Source organism: Salminus brasiliensis, chromosome 24 (genome assembly GCF_030463535.1).
Source record: "Salminus brasiliensis chromosome 24, fSalBra1.hap2, whole genome shotgun sequence".
Lineage (NCBI taxonomy): Eukaryota > Metazoa > Chordata > Actinopteri > Characiformes > Bryconidae > Salminus > Salminus brasiliensis.
Window position 1 is genome coordinate 3,695,549 of NC_132901.1, and position 12,368 is coordinate 3,707,916.

Consider the following 12,368-nt stretch of genomic DNA (forward strand, 5'->3'; position numbering starts at 1 on the left):
GAGGATAATTGTAGCCTTAAGAAAACCACTTGCTAGTGAGGCTAACCGGCAGAAACGGCTTTAGTTTGCTAAGGACAGAGATTTATGGTACAGAGGTAGATCTACTTCACTACTGTACTAAAGTACTAAAATACTGTATCTGTATCTACTGGAGTATTATATACTTTTTTACTACACTACATATTTTAGTGTCTACATTGTTTATGTGCTGCATCGTTACTCGTTACAATTATAACGAACCATTTCAAACCCACATCATCACCTCCAGAGTACTAGATGGCGCTGTCGGGTTTGATGAAGCCGCCTCAGCATTGTACAGAAAATGTTGAGTACCTGAGTGCCACTCAAGTCACTTTTACTCAAGTCTGGGTCTCTAGTACTTTCTACATGTCTGGCTAGTAAGCATAAAGATTGGACTCTGGAGCAACGGGAGGACGATGTGGTTCAGGGAGAGTCCATTGTTACACATGGACCGGCCACCAGACCTGAACCCCATTGAGAATCTTTGGGATCAGAGAAGCAGATGCACACTAGCAGACATAGAATACCCATAATGCACATGTCCCAAATCTGTGTTCACTACCTTTAGTGGAATTCTGTTCCCTATAATAGTGCCCTATATAGTGATCTGGTCTTACTGGTTGAGTAGTACCATAGTACTTGTGTTGTGTGATGTGTCAATCAGGTGTATATCTGCTACGCTTGACACCCCTAAGGCATGCTTTTGTTCACACTATAATTAACGCTATGATGGCGATGGTATCTGGAACTGCTGTTCCCTGTTCCTGCAGCTGGTGGCAGCAGAGGACACAACTAATCTGTGCAGTTACCATGCGATCGATCCAGGGTGAAGCCAAATCTCACATCTGCGGCCTGAATTCACCCCCTAATACCTGAGGACCCTGAGGAGCATCTTATTTAGCCTGCTACATTATTTAGCATTAGACTATTAGCCAACGTTAGCCTGACATAAGCCAATGAATGTGGAAGACCCTTATTCATGGATGGGAGACCCGAGTTCCCTTCCTAGCTGAAGGCTACACCAATGAAACTGGGAAGTGAGCCTCCAAAATGTCTTCAAACCTGCTATGGTCAGGTCTTCTTGCTAACTTCCTGTTAGTGATCATGATGGACTACAGCTGGTAGCTTCTCAACGCCCACATTACCAGCCCTGAGTGGACTGACCAACACACAGTGCAACGGGAAAGTCCAGGGAGGTCAGTGCAGATCTGAGGAGGACGACTGTAGTAGACGTGTGCTGCTGAAGAGTGTCTCTACATGCACCAGCTGCATCTCCTACAGACAGCAGCTAAGACAGTACGCCACCTACTGGTCAACAGTAAGTATTACAGAGGGAGAAGATCTTACAGAGTGAAGCGATGATGTAAAGCTCTCTGTTACAATTTAAAAATAGGATCAAATTGATTGATTGATTGATGTTAATGAGCATTGTTACATCGTTCGTTTGATCTCCTGTTTTATTTTCTCAGCAAAGACAAATCATCTCATCTTCCTGTTTTAACTGCAGGTGAACAGAGGACACGCGGACACTGGGCGGAACTCGCCATGGCAATCGAGCAGCTCTTTCTATTGATGACATCACAATGGAGGAGCTCCCTGTCACAGTCTTCCGAGCTCGGAACTCCTTCACTTCTTCTCAGGACACTGAGGAAGAGACAAGCTGTCCGACTTGGTCCTGACGTTTGTCTTAGCGATTGACTTAGCAGCAGTCGTAGCGGTTCACTTAGCGACAGTCTTAGTGAACGTCTTAGTGGTAGTCTTAGCGACAGTCTTAGTGATTGTCTTAGTGACAGTTTTAGTCTCACTGACTGGCTTAGCGATTTAGTGACTACCGTAGTTATTGGCTTGGTCACAGCCTTAGCTATTAGCTTAATCATAGTCTTAGAGACTAAACTGGTGATTATCCTAGCGACAGTCTCACTGATTGGCTTAGCGACTTAGTGACTGGCGTAGTTTTTGGCTTAGTCACAGCCTTAGCTACTACCTTAATCATAGTCTTAGAGACTAACTTAGTGATTGTCTTAGAGACAGTCTTAGGGATTGTCCTAGCCACTGGCTTAGTGACAGTTTTAGCTGTTGGCTTAGCATTAGACTTAGCCACTGGATTAGCTGATAGTATTAGTGACTAGCTTAGCAATAGCGTTAGAGACAGTCTTAGCTATTGGCTTAGTCACATTCTTAGCTGTTGGCTTAGCGACAGTATTAGCAACTGGCTTAGCCACAGTGTTAGTTATTGTCTTAGCTGTAGGAAATTGCAGGTTCTTCATCCAGCAGTAGATGATGGAGCAGGAGTCTACAGCTACAGGTCATTCATACAGTTCTGCTGGAATCTGATCTTACAGATCCACACTTTGTTGCTTTGATTAGATTTTAGATTTAGGTCTCGGGATCCATGTTTACTCTCTGTGATGTGAACTGGAATAAGCTCTGTTAGGAGCTTCATTAAGAGCTAAGAGAATTGTAGGCACTACCTACTCCATTCTAGACGTCAGTCTGTACAGACTCCAACCCTTATGTCCTGTATTTAGATGTTGGGCGGCGAAAGAGGAAAAGAAAGGAGGAGGGCAGCCAGAGGTTCTCACAGAGAACAACCGAGGTTGCCAGAAGTAAAAGCCCGGTAAGGAAGAGAAGGAAGGGAGAAGTTAGCCAGCCCAAAATAATGACCAGAAGACAGCGGAGCGACATCAAGCCAGGTTAGCCCATTGGCCAGACCACTGCACACAAGGAGGTGGTCCAGTATTTAGTGCAATAGCCTGTGCTGCTAATAGATAGACTCCTGAGAGATGATGGGGAGAGAGCTGATGTTCAGCTTCAACACTGTTTGTTTTCAACAGACACTTTTGCCTCTCTCTACGTCACTGGAGAGAAACTGGGAGAAGGAGGCTTCGGCGCCGTCTTCGAGGGAACCCGGGTTTCCGACGGCCTACAGGTTCTTAAATCACCCCTCCAGAACTTCATTATCTCATCTGTTCCCTTTTCAGTCCTCATAACATTCACACCTCGTCTCCTCTCTGTCTGCAGGTGGCCGTTAAATTCGTCACCAAGCGGGACGACGATGAATACGTCCAATGCGTAAGTGCACCTGGAAGCCAGGTTTTACTGTCCGATCACACATCACGCTCCCAGACTTCACTGCACTCACCTTTCCACCAACCTTGCCCTGTGTTCCTGTTCTTCCAGCCTGTTCAGCTCAAGACAGTGCCCATGGAGGTGGCTCTAATGAACAGGATGAGCCAGCCACCCACCAGCAATGTGGTGAAGCTCATCGAGTGGTTCGACGAGCCTGAGCGCTACATCCTGGTCCTGGAGCGCCCAGATCCTTGCCAGGACTTGCAGTCCTTGATCGACCAGTGGGGAGGTTCGGTCAGTGAAGAGATAGCCAGGGACATCATGCTCCAGACGGTGGAGGCAGCAAGAACGTGCCAGAAGCGAGGTGTCCTGCACAGAGACATCAAACTGGAGAACTTCCTGATCAACACAGACACCTCAGAGATCAAGCTGATCGACTTCGGCTGTGGGGACTGGGTCAAGAAAGGCGGATACCGTGAATTTGCAGGTAAACTGGAGTCTAGGGACGAAATTTACACGTTACCTTAGAAACATGAGCCTGAGAGGACCCATGTGTCCCTCTCATGGCCACTTCACTGGAAAGGTAACGAGCTGGACGCTCTTCTTCTTTTATGTTGTCAGGCACCTTTCAGTACTGCCCCCCAGAGTTCTTTCTAAAGGGGAGGTACCACGCCAGTCCTGCGACAGTCTGGTCTCTAGGAGTCCTGCTGTTCAGGCTGGTTAGTGGACACCTTCCCTTTACAGACGAGCAGGAAATCGTGGAGGGGCTTCTGAGCTTCAAGGACCACCTATCCAATGGTGAGATAACTGAGAGCCTCCTCGAGAGACTCTTAGAAGTTCAGGACGACGTGTTCTGCACGGTCGTCTTTCTGAAATGTACTTAAGTATCTCTCTCACATCCAATCCAATCCCGTCCCTCTGCACAGAATGCTGCAATCTGATTAGGAGGTGTCTGCAGCGCAACCCATCCCAGAGGCCCAAAGTGAAGCAGATCCTGAAGCACGACTGGTTCCAGTGCAGCGTTCCTACCGAGGATCAGGTTAGCCATGGAAAATGAGAATGACTGCTTAGAGAAAAAAGAGTAGAAGCTAAAATATCTAGAGTTGTGATCGAGGAGGCGAAGGAAAGAAAAACTACTAGAAATGAAGAGGAAGATCTGAATTCTCAGCATTTCTGATCCTTAGACGTGCTTCCGTCTCCAATGCGTATCTCCTGGGTTGTGTTTCAGGTCCTGAGAACAGAGCAGCCTTCAGAGCAGAGGAGACAAACCGTCTGAAGTTGGCCCGTTTCATCAACAGGTAAAAATGGGTATAAGGAGCTCCAGCGTTGAGCTGTGGAGCTGTGGAGCTGTGCTTTATGGAATGATGGTGCTCCATCCAATAAGTCTGGGATGAGTTGGGGATGAGGTGAGTTGGTGATAATCCTGAGCTGACTAACGCTCTCGTCACTGAATGCAATCAAATTCTCACAGCAGTGCTCCTCCAAATTTTAGTAGAAAGGCGTCTTCCCTGGCAGTAGAGAGAGTTACCCCAACAAAAGCAGGATCAACTCTTTTAAATGCCGTTAATTTTGGAAGAAGCAGTGAATGAACAGGTGTCCCAATACTTTTGTCAATATAGTGTAGAGTCCCTAAAGTCTTTACAGGAAGCCCCAGCAGTGTGTGTAGCTGGGAATGGGTACACTTGACGTGCTTTGTCTTGCTTAAGGAAATTCCCATGTAAGGCTGGGAACTGTTTACCCTCGTCTTAATGACGACGACTCCGTCTGATAAATGATGAGAGTGAACGGCGGATTCTGGAAGGTGGGAAAGTTCACCACTGGTTTAATCTGCTGCTGTCTTAGAGGCCTGACACCAGTGTTTGTGGAAATGGGGGTCAGCAGAGCTCCGAGAGGGGGGGCGGGACAGAGGGGCAGTTCACTCTTACAGTGAAGATGACCTCATTCCCTTTAAGCGCTAAGCGCTCCCCACTTCTCGTAGAGCTTAGAAGCCTTTTTTTGGACAGAAGCACCAAACAGTGTATGAACCAAAAGCCTGTGAAGCGGTTAGCCTTTAGCTCACTGCTGCGCTGAGTAGAAGCTGCTGCTGCTGCTGTGTTGATTGTGTGTGTTTCAGGATTCCTCCTTTCCTCCATCCTTGGTTGCCTGGTTCCTCCAGAACTCATCCCTAGGTCATGCCATCTGCCAAGTCCCGCCTCTTCTAGCCTCGACTCTGCCCCATCACTTTTTCCTCACTCCATGCCTTCACCTTCCCCTCTGGCCACACCTCGGACCGCTGCTCGAACCTTCGCACGTCTTCTGCCCTTAATCTGCGGACCCTCCTAGGCGTAGAGCTTGTTCCCCGAGCTTCGCTGCTCCCTCTCGCTGCAGTACCTCAGTTCCCTCGACCGTAGTCCATGCGCCCCTCCACTGTCAGTGCCTGGAGTAGAAGCCTCTGGACTGGCTCCTCCATTCTGCACGACTCCCCAGGTGCGTCGTCTTGCTGACCCGTCGCAGGATCGGCTGACCCTCCCTCGGCTTTCTCAGCTTTCCGTTATTCTGCTGTCTTCTAGCAGCCGGTCTCCACATTACGTCCGTCGTTAGTAAGAAGTACGTGTAGAAGTAAGGAAGGACTAAGAAGTACTTTTCCACAATCCGGCGCCAACCAGAGGAGGATGGGTTCCCCTACTGAGCCTGGGTTCCTCTCAAGGTTTCTTCCTGGCTTCTCAGGGAGTTTTTCCTTGCCACCGTTGCCCTCGGCTTGCTCCTTAGGGGTCTAGGCCCGGATTCTAGCCTTATTCACTAGCGACACAACAGGCTAAATTCAATGGAGTATTTAATCGGACGTCCGTCTTACTTATCTGACCTCTATACTTTAAATCAACCGCCCCCCTTACAGCCCCCTCTCATATTATCAGAAGCTGATGGCATGGTCTGAACTAATAGACTTATCCTCTGACCAATCTGACCTCCTATAAATTCCAGCTCCGTCCTTCTCCCACCAAGCAGAAGCCACCTGAGCTCCAGCCCAGAGTTCTCAGAGTTCTCCCCCTTCCCTTACAGTCTCCTCCCATATGATCAGAAGCTGATGGCCTGGTCTGAACGCCCCTGATCAAAATAAAGATTTTTAGAGCACTGCTCAGGTGAATGTGTTTATTATCACTGATGATTCACTCCATTTCAGAAAGCATTACTGTACATCATACTGAGGCTAACAGCTAACAGCTAACAACGGTTCTACCTTCAGTGTTAGAACATGTGGAGGCATCTGGAGCCGAGCAGAGTCTTCAGAGCTGAAACGATGACCAGCTGTAGCCATAAGACACGTCTCTGGACAACTTGGCTATGATTAGTCAGATTCAGTGGTGGATTTATCTGTTTTACCTTCTGTTAAATGAGACATAAAATAATATGTCATATAAACAACTAAACAGAGCCTAAATGCTAACTCCAGCCACACAAGAGAAGGGAGAATGGCTGGGCAGAGGCTAAAAGCTAATGCTAGACGCAAAATAGCAATCAGTGCTACAGTTATTAGTGCTGAAGGACTGAGATGCTAATCTACTTTTAATAGCTTTGGTAAAGCTAACGCTAGGCTGACCGGCTACTGACTGTGCTGACTGGACACAGCGAGAACTTAGAAAGCAACACCATCCAGTAAGACTTGAGAATAGTTACAGCAAATACGTTTGTTCGGATTTGGATTTGCTACAGTTCTAAGCTACGCTACGCTAGGCTAGGTTGTGCTATGGTATGCGGCCAGTCAGTCATATACACTGAGTAATAACTGACGAGCTCCTTCAGGCAATAAACAGACGCTAACGGCTAACTGCTGCCTCTGAGGTAAGAAAACACTTCATGAGGTAAAAATGATCCATTTCTGAGTGAATATTGGTAATATGTATCAGTTCTAACTGAATATTGATTATTTTAAAGCTTTAACTAAATCATTTGTACATTATATTTGTACATTTGCGGCATTTAGCAGACGCTCTTATCCAGAGCGACTTACAAAGTGCTTTGCTATTTACCCAAGAAAAGCCTTAGCTAGTTAGAATAGGCTAATAATTCAAAAGATACCTCCAAGCTTAGACATTACTAAACACAATACAATAAGGCGACCATAGAACTATTCGTCCAAGTACTCTCTGAAGAGGTGGGTCTTCAGTCTGCGTTTGAAGACAGCGAGTGGCTCGGCCGTTCGGACACCCAGGGGCAGCTCGTTCCACCACTTTGGTGCCAGGACAGAAAAAAGCCTGGACGCTTGTCTTCCGCGGATTTTGAGGGATGGCGGGTCAAGCCGAGCCGTACTTGAAGCTCGAAGGGCTCTTGGTGCGGATCGGCTTTTGACCATTGCCATCAGGTACGGAGGGGCTGGTCCGTTCTTGGCTTTGTAGGCCAGCGTCAGGGTTTTAAATCTGATGCGGGCAGCTACTGGAAACCAGTGGAGAGAACGCAGCAGTGGAGTGACATGGCTAAATTTTGGGACATTGAAGACGACCCGTGCCGCTGCATTCTGGATGAGTTGCAGGGGCCTGATGGTGCGCAGAGGGAGACCAGCCAGAAGAGAGTTGCAGTAGTCAAGTCTGGAAGTGACGAGAGACTGAACAAGCACCTGGGTGGCCTCTCTAGAGAGGAAGGGTCGAATTCTCCGGATGTTGTACAGGAGGAATCTGCAGGACCGAGTTACGTTTGCAACATGACTTGAGAACGATAACTGATCATCCATCACTACACCAAGGCTTCGGGCTTCAGTTGAAGGAGTGACCAGTGAGTTCTCAAAGGTGATGGCAAGATCGTTTCTTGGTCCAGCAGTTCCCGGGATGTACAGCAGCTCCGTCTTGTAGGGGTTGAGTTTGAGATGGTGAGCCGCCATCCAAGACGAGACGTCGGCGAGGCATGCTGAGATACGGGCAGAAACCTGTGTGTCAGACGGTGGGAAAGAGAGCATGAGTTGAGTGTCATCGGCGTAGCAGTGGTAAGAGAATCCATGAGAGGATATCACTTTACCAAGAGAGTGAGTGTATAGTGAGAAAAGAAGAGGACCAAGAACTGAGCCTTGTGGAACGCCAGTGGAGAGACTACAAGGAGCGGACGTGTCACCCTGCCATGTTACCTGGTATGAGCGTCCCTGCAGGTATGATGCAAACCATTGCCATGCAGAGCCGGTAATTCCAAGACCGGCAAGGATAGACAGGAGGATCTTGTGGTCCACTGTGTCAAAAGCTGCGGAGAGGTCGAGAAGGATCAGAACCGAGGACAGTCTGGCAGCTTTAGCTGCATGGAGCTTCTCTGTAACTGCAATGAGAGCAGTTTCAGTAGAGTGTGCAGCTTTGAAGCCAGACTGGTGGGGGTCCTGAAGATTGTTCAGAGTGAGAAAGAGAGACAGTTGGTTGTAGACGGAACGTTCAAGAATCTTTGAGAGAAAAGAGAGAAGAGAGATAGGTCTGTAGTTGCCGATGTCCAAGCTGTCTAGAGTTGGTTTCTTTAGGATGGGCACGACTCTGGCAGACTTGAAGGCCAATGGTACATGACCTGATGACAAAGAGCTGTTTATGATAGAGGAGATAAAGGGAAGGAGGTTTGGAGCGATTGTTTGGAACAGAGGGGAAGGAACAGGGTCTAGTGGACAGGTGGTAGGATTATTGGAGGTGAGAAGATGTAGGAGGTCATCTGTGGAAAGAGGAGAGAAGCAGGTCAGAGAAGAGGGAGGAGGAGGGCAGTGCCTAGAGAGCTGGGTAGAGGCGGGGGGGAAAGATCGGCGGGTCTTGTCAACCTTTTCTTCAAAGAAGGAGACAAAATCATCTGCAGACAGGGTAGTGGGAGGTGGGGGAGTAGGAGGGTTGAGGAGAGAGGAGAAGATGGTGAATAGTTTGCGTGGGTCAGATGCAGAGGATTCCAATTTCCCCCTGTAGTAAGATGCTTTAGCGGCAGCAACTTCCATTCTAAACCTGGAGAGAAGAGACTGATAAGAGTGGAGGTCGGAGTCATGTTGTGACTTCCGCCACTTCCTTTCAGCCAGTCTTAGCTCTCTGCGGTTGTTGCGGAGAACATCTGACAGCCACGGGGAAGGTGGAGAAGAATTTGCTGACCTAGTGGAGAAAGGGCAGAGAAGGTCGACAGAGGTGGAAATAGAAGAGAGGAGAGTGTCTGTAGCAGTTTCAAGTGGGAGAGAGGAGAAAGATTCAAGATGGGGAAGAGTGGTCAGGACAGTTGAGGCAAGAGCTGAGGGGGAAACAGAGCGAAGATTGCGGTGAAGAGTGGAAGAACTTGCAGAAGTGGTAGTTGAAGGAGCAGAGAGGGGGAGTGAGAAGGAGAGAAAGTGGTGATCAGAGAAGTCCAAAGGAGTCACAGCCACATCCAGAGCAGGGACAGGTCTGCTGAAGATCAGGTCCAGAGTGTTCCCTGCTCTGTGTGTTGGTGCAGACTGGTTGAACGCGAGATCAAAAGAGGATAGGATTGGGAGAAGGCATGAAGACTGGAGTTTCTCTGATGGAAGGTTGAAGTCACCAAGTAGAATAAGTGGGGCGTCAACAGGGAGTCCACTCAAGAGAACATCCAGTTCATCAACGAAACTGCCCAAAGGACCAGGAGGACGATAGAGAACAATGATGAGAAGTCTAGTGGGAGAGGAGACAGTAACAGCATGGTATTCAAAAGAGGAAATGTCAAGATTAGAAAAAGAGAGCGGGGTGAAGCGCCACAGAGGAGAGAGAATTAAACCAGTGCCGCCGCCCCTGCCAGTCTTTCGTGGAGAGTGGGAAAAGACAAAGGCAGACGACAAGGCAGCTGGAGTTGCAGAGTTGTCCGGGGTGATCCACGTCTCAGTCAGTGCCAGGAAGTTTAGAGACCGAGCAGAAGCAAAAGCTGAAATGAAATCTGCCTTCTGCACTGCAGACTGGCAATTCCATAGTCCCCCAGTTACCATCACATTGGTATTAGAACAAGGTGGGTAAATGAGGTTACCGGAATTGCGGCGTCTGCACCGGTATCTGCACCTCCGGCTGCTGTCAGAGGTGAGGACAGGAATTGCAAAGCACATCTTCAAGTATAACAGAACAGAGTTGAGTAAAAAAAAAAGTTTTTGCAGCAGATATTCTAGCTAGGAGTCATGACGTCTAACAAACACCTAATTTATCAAGATTGGAGGCACTTGGCTCCTCCTCTGCAATTCACACTTCTAGCTGGCCTGAAACTACACCTGAATCAGCACCTCAATCAACTAGTGAGCACCAAGCTTCTATGTTAACCTTACTGTGGTAAAACGTCTGGTTATGACTGAGGACTCTAGCTAGCTAACAAGCTAACTAGCTGTAATGGAACGTAATGGCATTACTTTTATGCTAATGACTTTTAGGTATTAGATAGTGTGGTTTTAATTAGCATGAGGGAATTGTAGCTACGTAGCTAAGTAACATTATGTTGTAATGAAATCCGACTTTAATGGTTTAAACGAAGTTTTCAAATCTGAATCTTTTCACATCGCCAAGCTTTTTCACAACAGCCGTCCCCATTATCAGCCACTTCCCCGAAGTCAGCATTTCCGCCCTAGATGCACAAGATTACCACGTTGTTGTCATCTATGTCAAATATATCAAATATAACATGGATATTTGACGTAGTTTAGCATGTGATTGTGATTTTTGTCATGTTACATTCCCATTAGTTAGCTAACTAGCTACGTCTTTTTTCAGTCATTAGCACGGGGAGCTAGCTAACCATAAACGCTCATTCACACCATAAAAGTTTTTCAGGACGGGTTTGTGAGCATAAATGTGGGTATTTATTTATACATATTTAATATTTTTATTTAATAGCTTTTTTGTTTTACTTCAGATATTTAAAAAAAAAATTATTCTATATTGGACAAGTTTCTTTAAGTCTCTTTTCACTATACTGTTTTCCCCAAAATGACCCTTGCTGACCATAAAGCAGGGCTGATTTACCGTATTTTACCTCAGTAATCAGATTTTTAAAAGGTTTAAAGATGACTGAAGTGCTGTTGATTCAGTATGAATTTAGGGTGCAAAAGTGACACTGAATCATCATCAGATTAGATAATTGATTCAGTGAATGATTCAATTAATTGATTCAATTAATTAATGTCGACAGTTTAGCATTGACTCAACATCTGTTTAATGACTGATTGCTATCGGAGTAGAACTTGGTGGAGGAAGTGACTGATTGGAGAGGTAAGACTTGGCGGTAGCGCTAGATGACTAGTCTGACCTCACGTCTGACCTCACGTCTGATCTTCACTATTTTCTTTCCTCAAAATGACCTGTGCTGCATAAAGCAGAGCTGATTTACCGTATTTTACCTCAGTAATCATATTTTTAAAAGGTTTAAAGATGTCTGAGGTGGCGTCAATCTTCTGTTGATGTTTTGTTAAAATTTCAGGGTTGATTCAGTATGAATTTAGGGAGCAAAATTGACGATGAATCAACATAAGATTGGATTATTGATTCAAAGAATGACGTTAACGGCGAAACTTTAACGTTGACTTAACATCTATTCAATGACTGATGAATGCCTCATTAACACACACCTCAAACAGTAATACTAACCCCATCAGAAACCTCATTAACACACACCTCAAACATTAACACTAACCCCATCAGAAACCTCATTAACACACACCTCAAACAGTAACACTAACCCCATTAGAAACCTCATTAACACACACCTCAAACAGTAAAACTAACCCCATTAAAAACTGCATTAACATACACATCAAACAGGAATACTAACCCCATTAGAAACCTCATTAACACACACCACAAACAGTAACACTAACCCCAGTAGAAACCTCATCAACACACACCTCAAACAGTAACACTAACCCCATCAGAAACCTCATTAACACACACCTCAAACAGTAAGAATATCCCCATGAGAAACTTCATTAACACACACCTCAAACAGTAACACTAACCCCATTAGAAACCTTATTAACACACCTTAAACAGTAACACTAACCCCATTAGATACCTCATTAACACACACATCAAACATTAACACTCACCCCATAAGAAACCTCATTAACACACACCTCAAACAGTAACACTAACCCCATCAGAAACCTCATTAACACACACCTCAAACAGTAACACCCCATAAGAAACCTCATTAACACACACCTCAAACAGTAACACTAACCCCATAAGAAACCTCATTAACACACACCTCAAACAGTAACACTAACCCCATTAGTAACAACATTAACACACACCTCAAACAGTAACACTAACCCCATTAGAAACCTTATTAACAAACCTTAAACAGTAACACTAACCCCATTA

General features: G+C 46.3%; 1 protein-coding gene across 1 annotated transcript; it reads left to right on the forward strand.

The window, feature by feature from the left end:
• Positions 1-1,604: 1,604 nt before the first annotated feature.
• Positions 1,605-4,366, forward strand: LOC140546322 (serine/threonine-protein kinase pim-2-like). The gene is made up of 8 exons (XM_072669509.1): positions 1,605-1,683; positions 2,550-2,714; positions 2,856-2,950; positions 3,043-3,093; positions 3,202-3,577; positions 3,712-3,888; positions 4,017-4,129; positions 4,319-4,366. The coding sequence occupies exons 1-8, from the start codon at positions 1,605-1,607 to the stop codon at positions 4,364-4,366; spliced, it is 1,104 nt and encodes a 367-aa protein (XP_072525610.1).
• Positions 4,367-12,368: the final 8,002 nt, after the last annotated feature.

What these genes read in the sequence shown, in the direction of transcription:
- LOC140546322 (XM_072669509.1), top strand. Translation starts at nt 1,605, where the DNA reads ATGGAGGAGCTCCCTGTCACAGTCTTCCGAGCTCGGAACTCCTTCACT. An exon ending in GGGTTTCCGACGGCCTACAG is followed by an intron (nt 2,951 to 3,042) that starts GTTCTTAAATCA and finishes CTCTGTCTGCAG; the next exon opens with GTGGCCGTTAAATTCGTCAC. An exon ending in GCGTTCCTACCGAGGATCAG is followed by an intron (nt 4,130 to 4,318) that starts GTTAGCCATGGA and finishes GTTGTGTTTCAG; the next exon opens with GTCCTGAGAACAGAGCAGCC.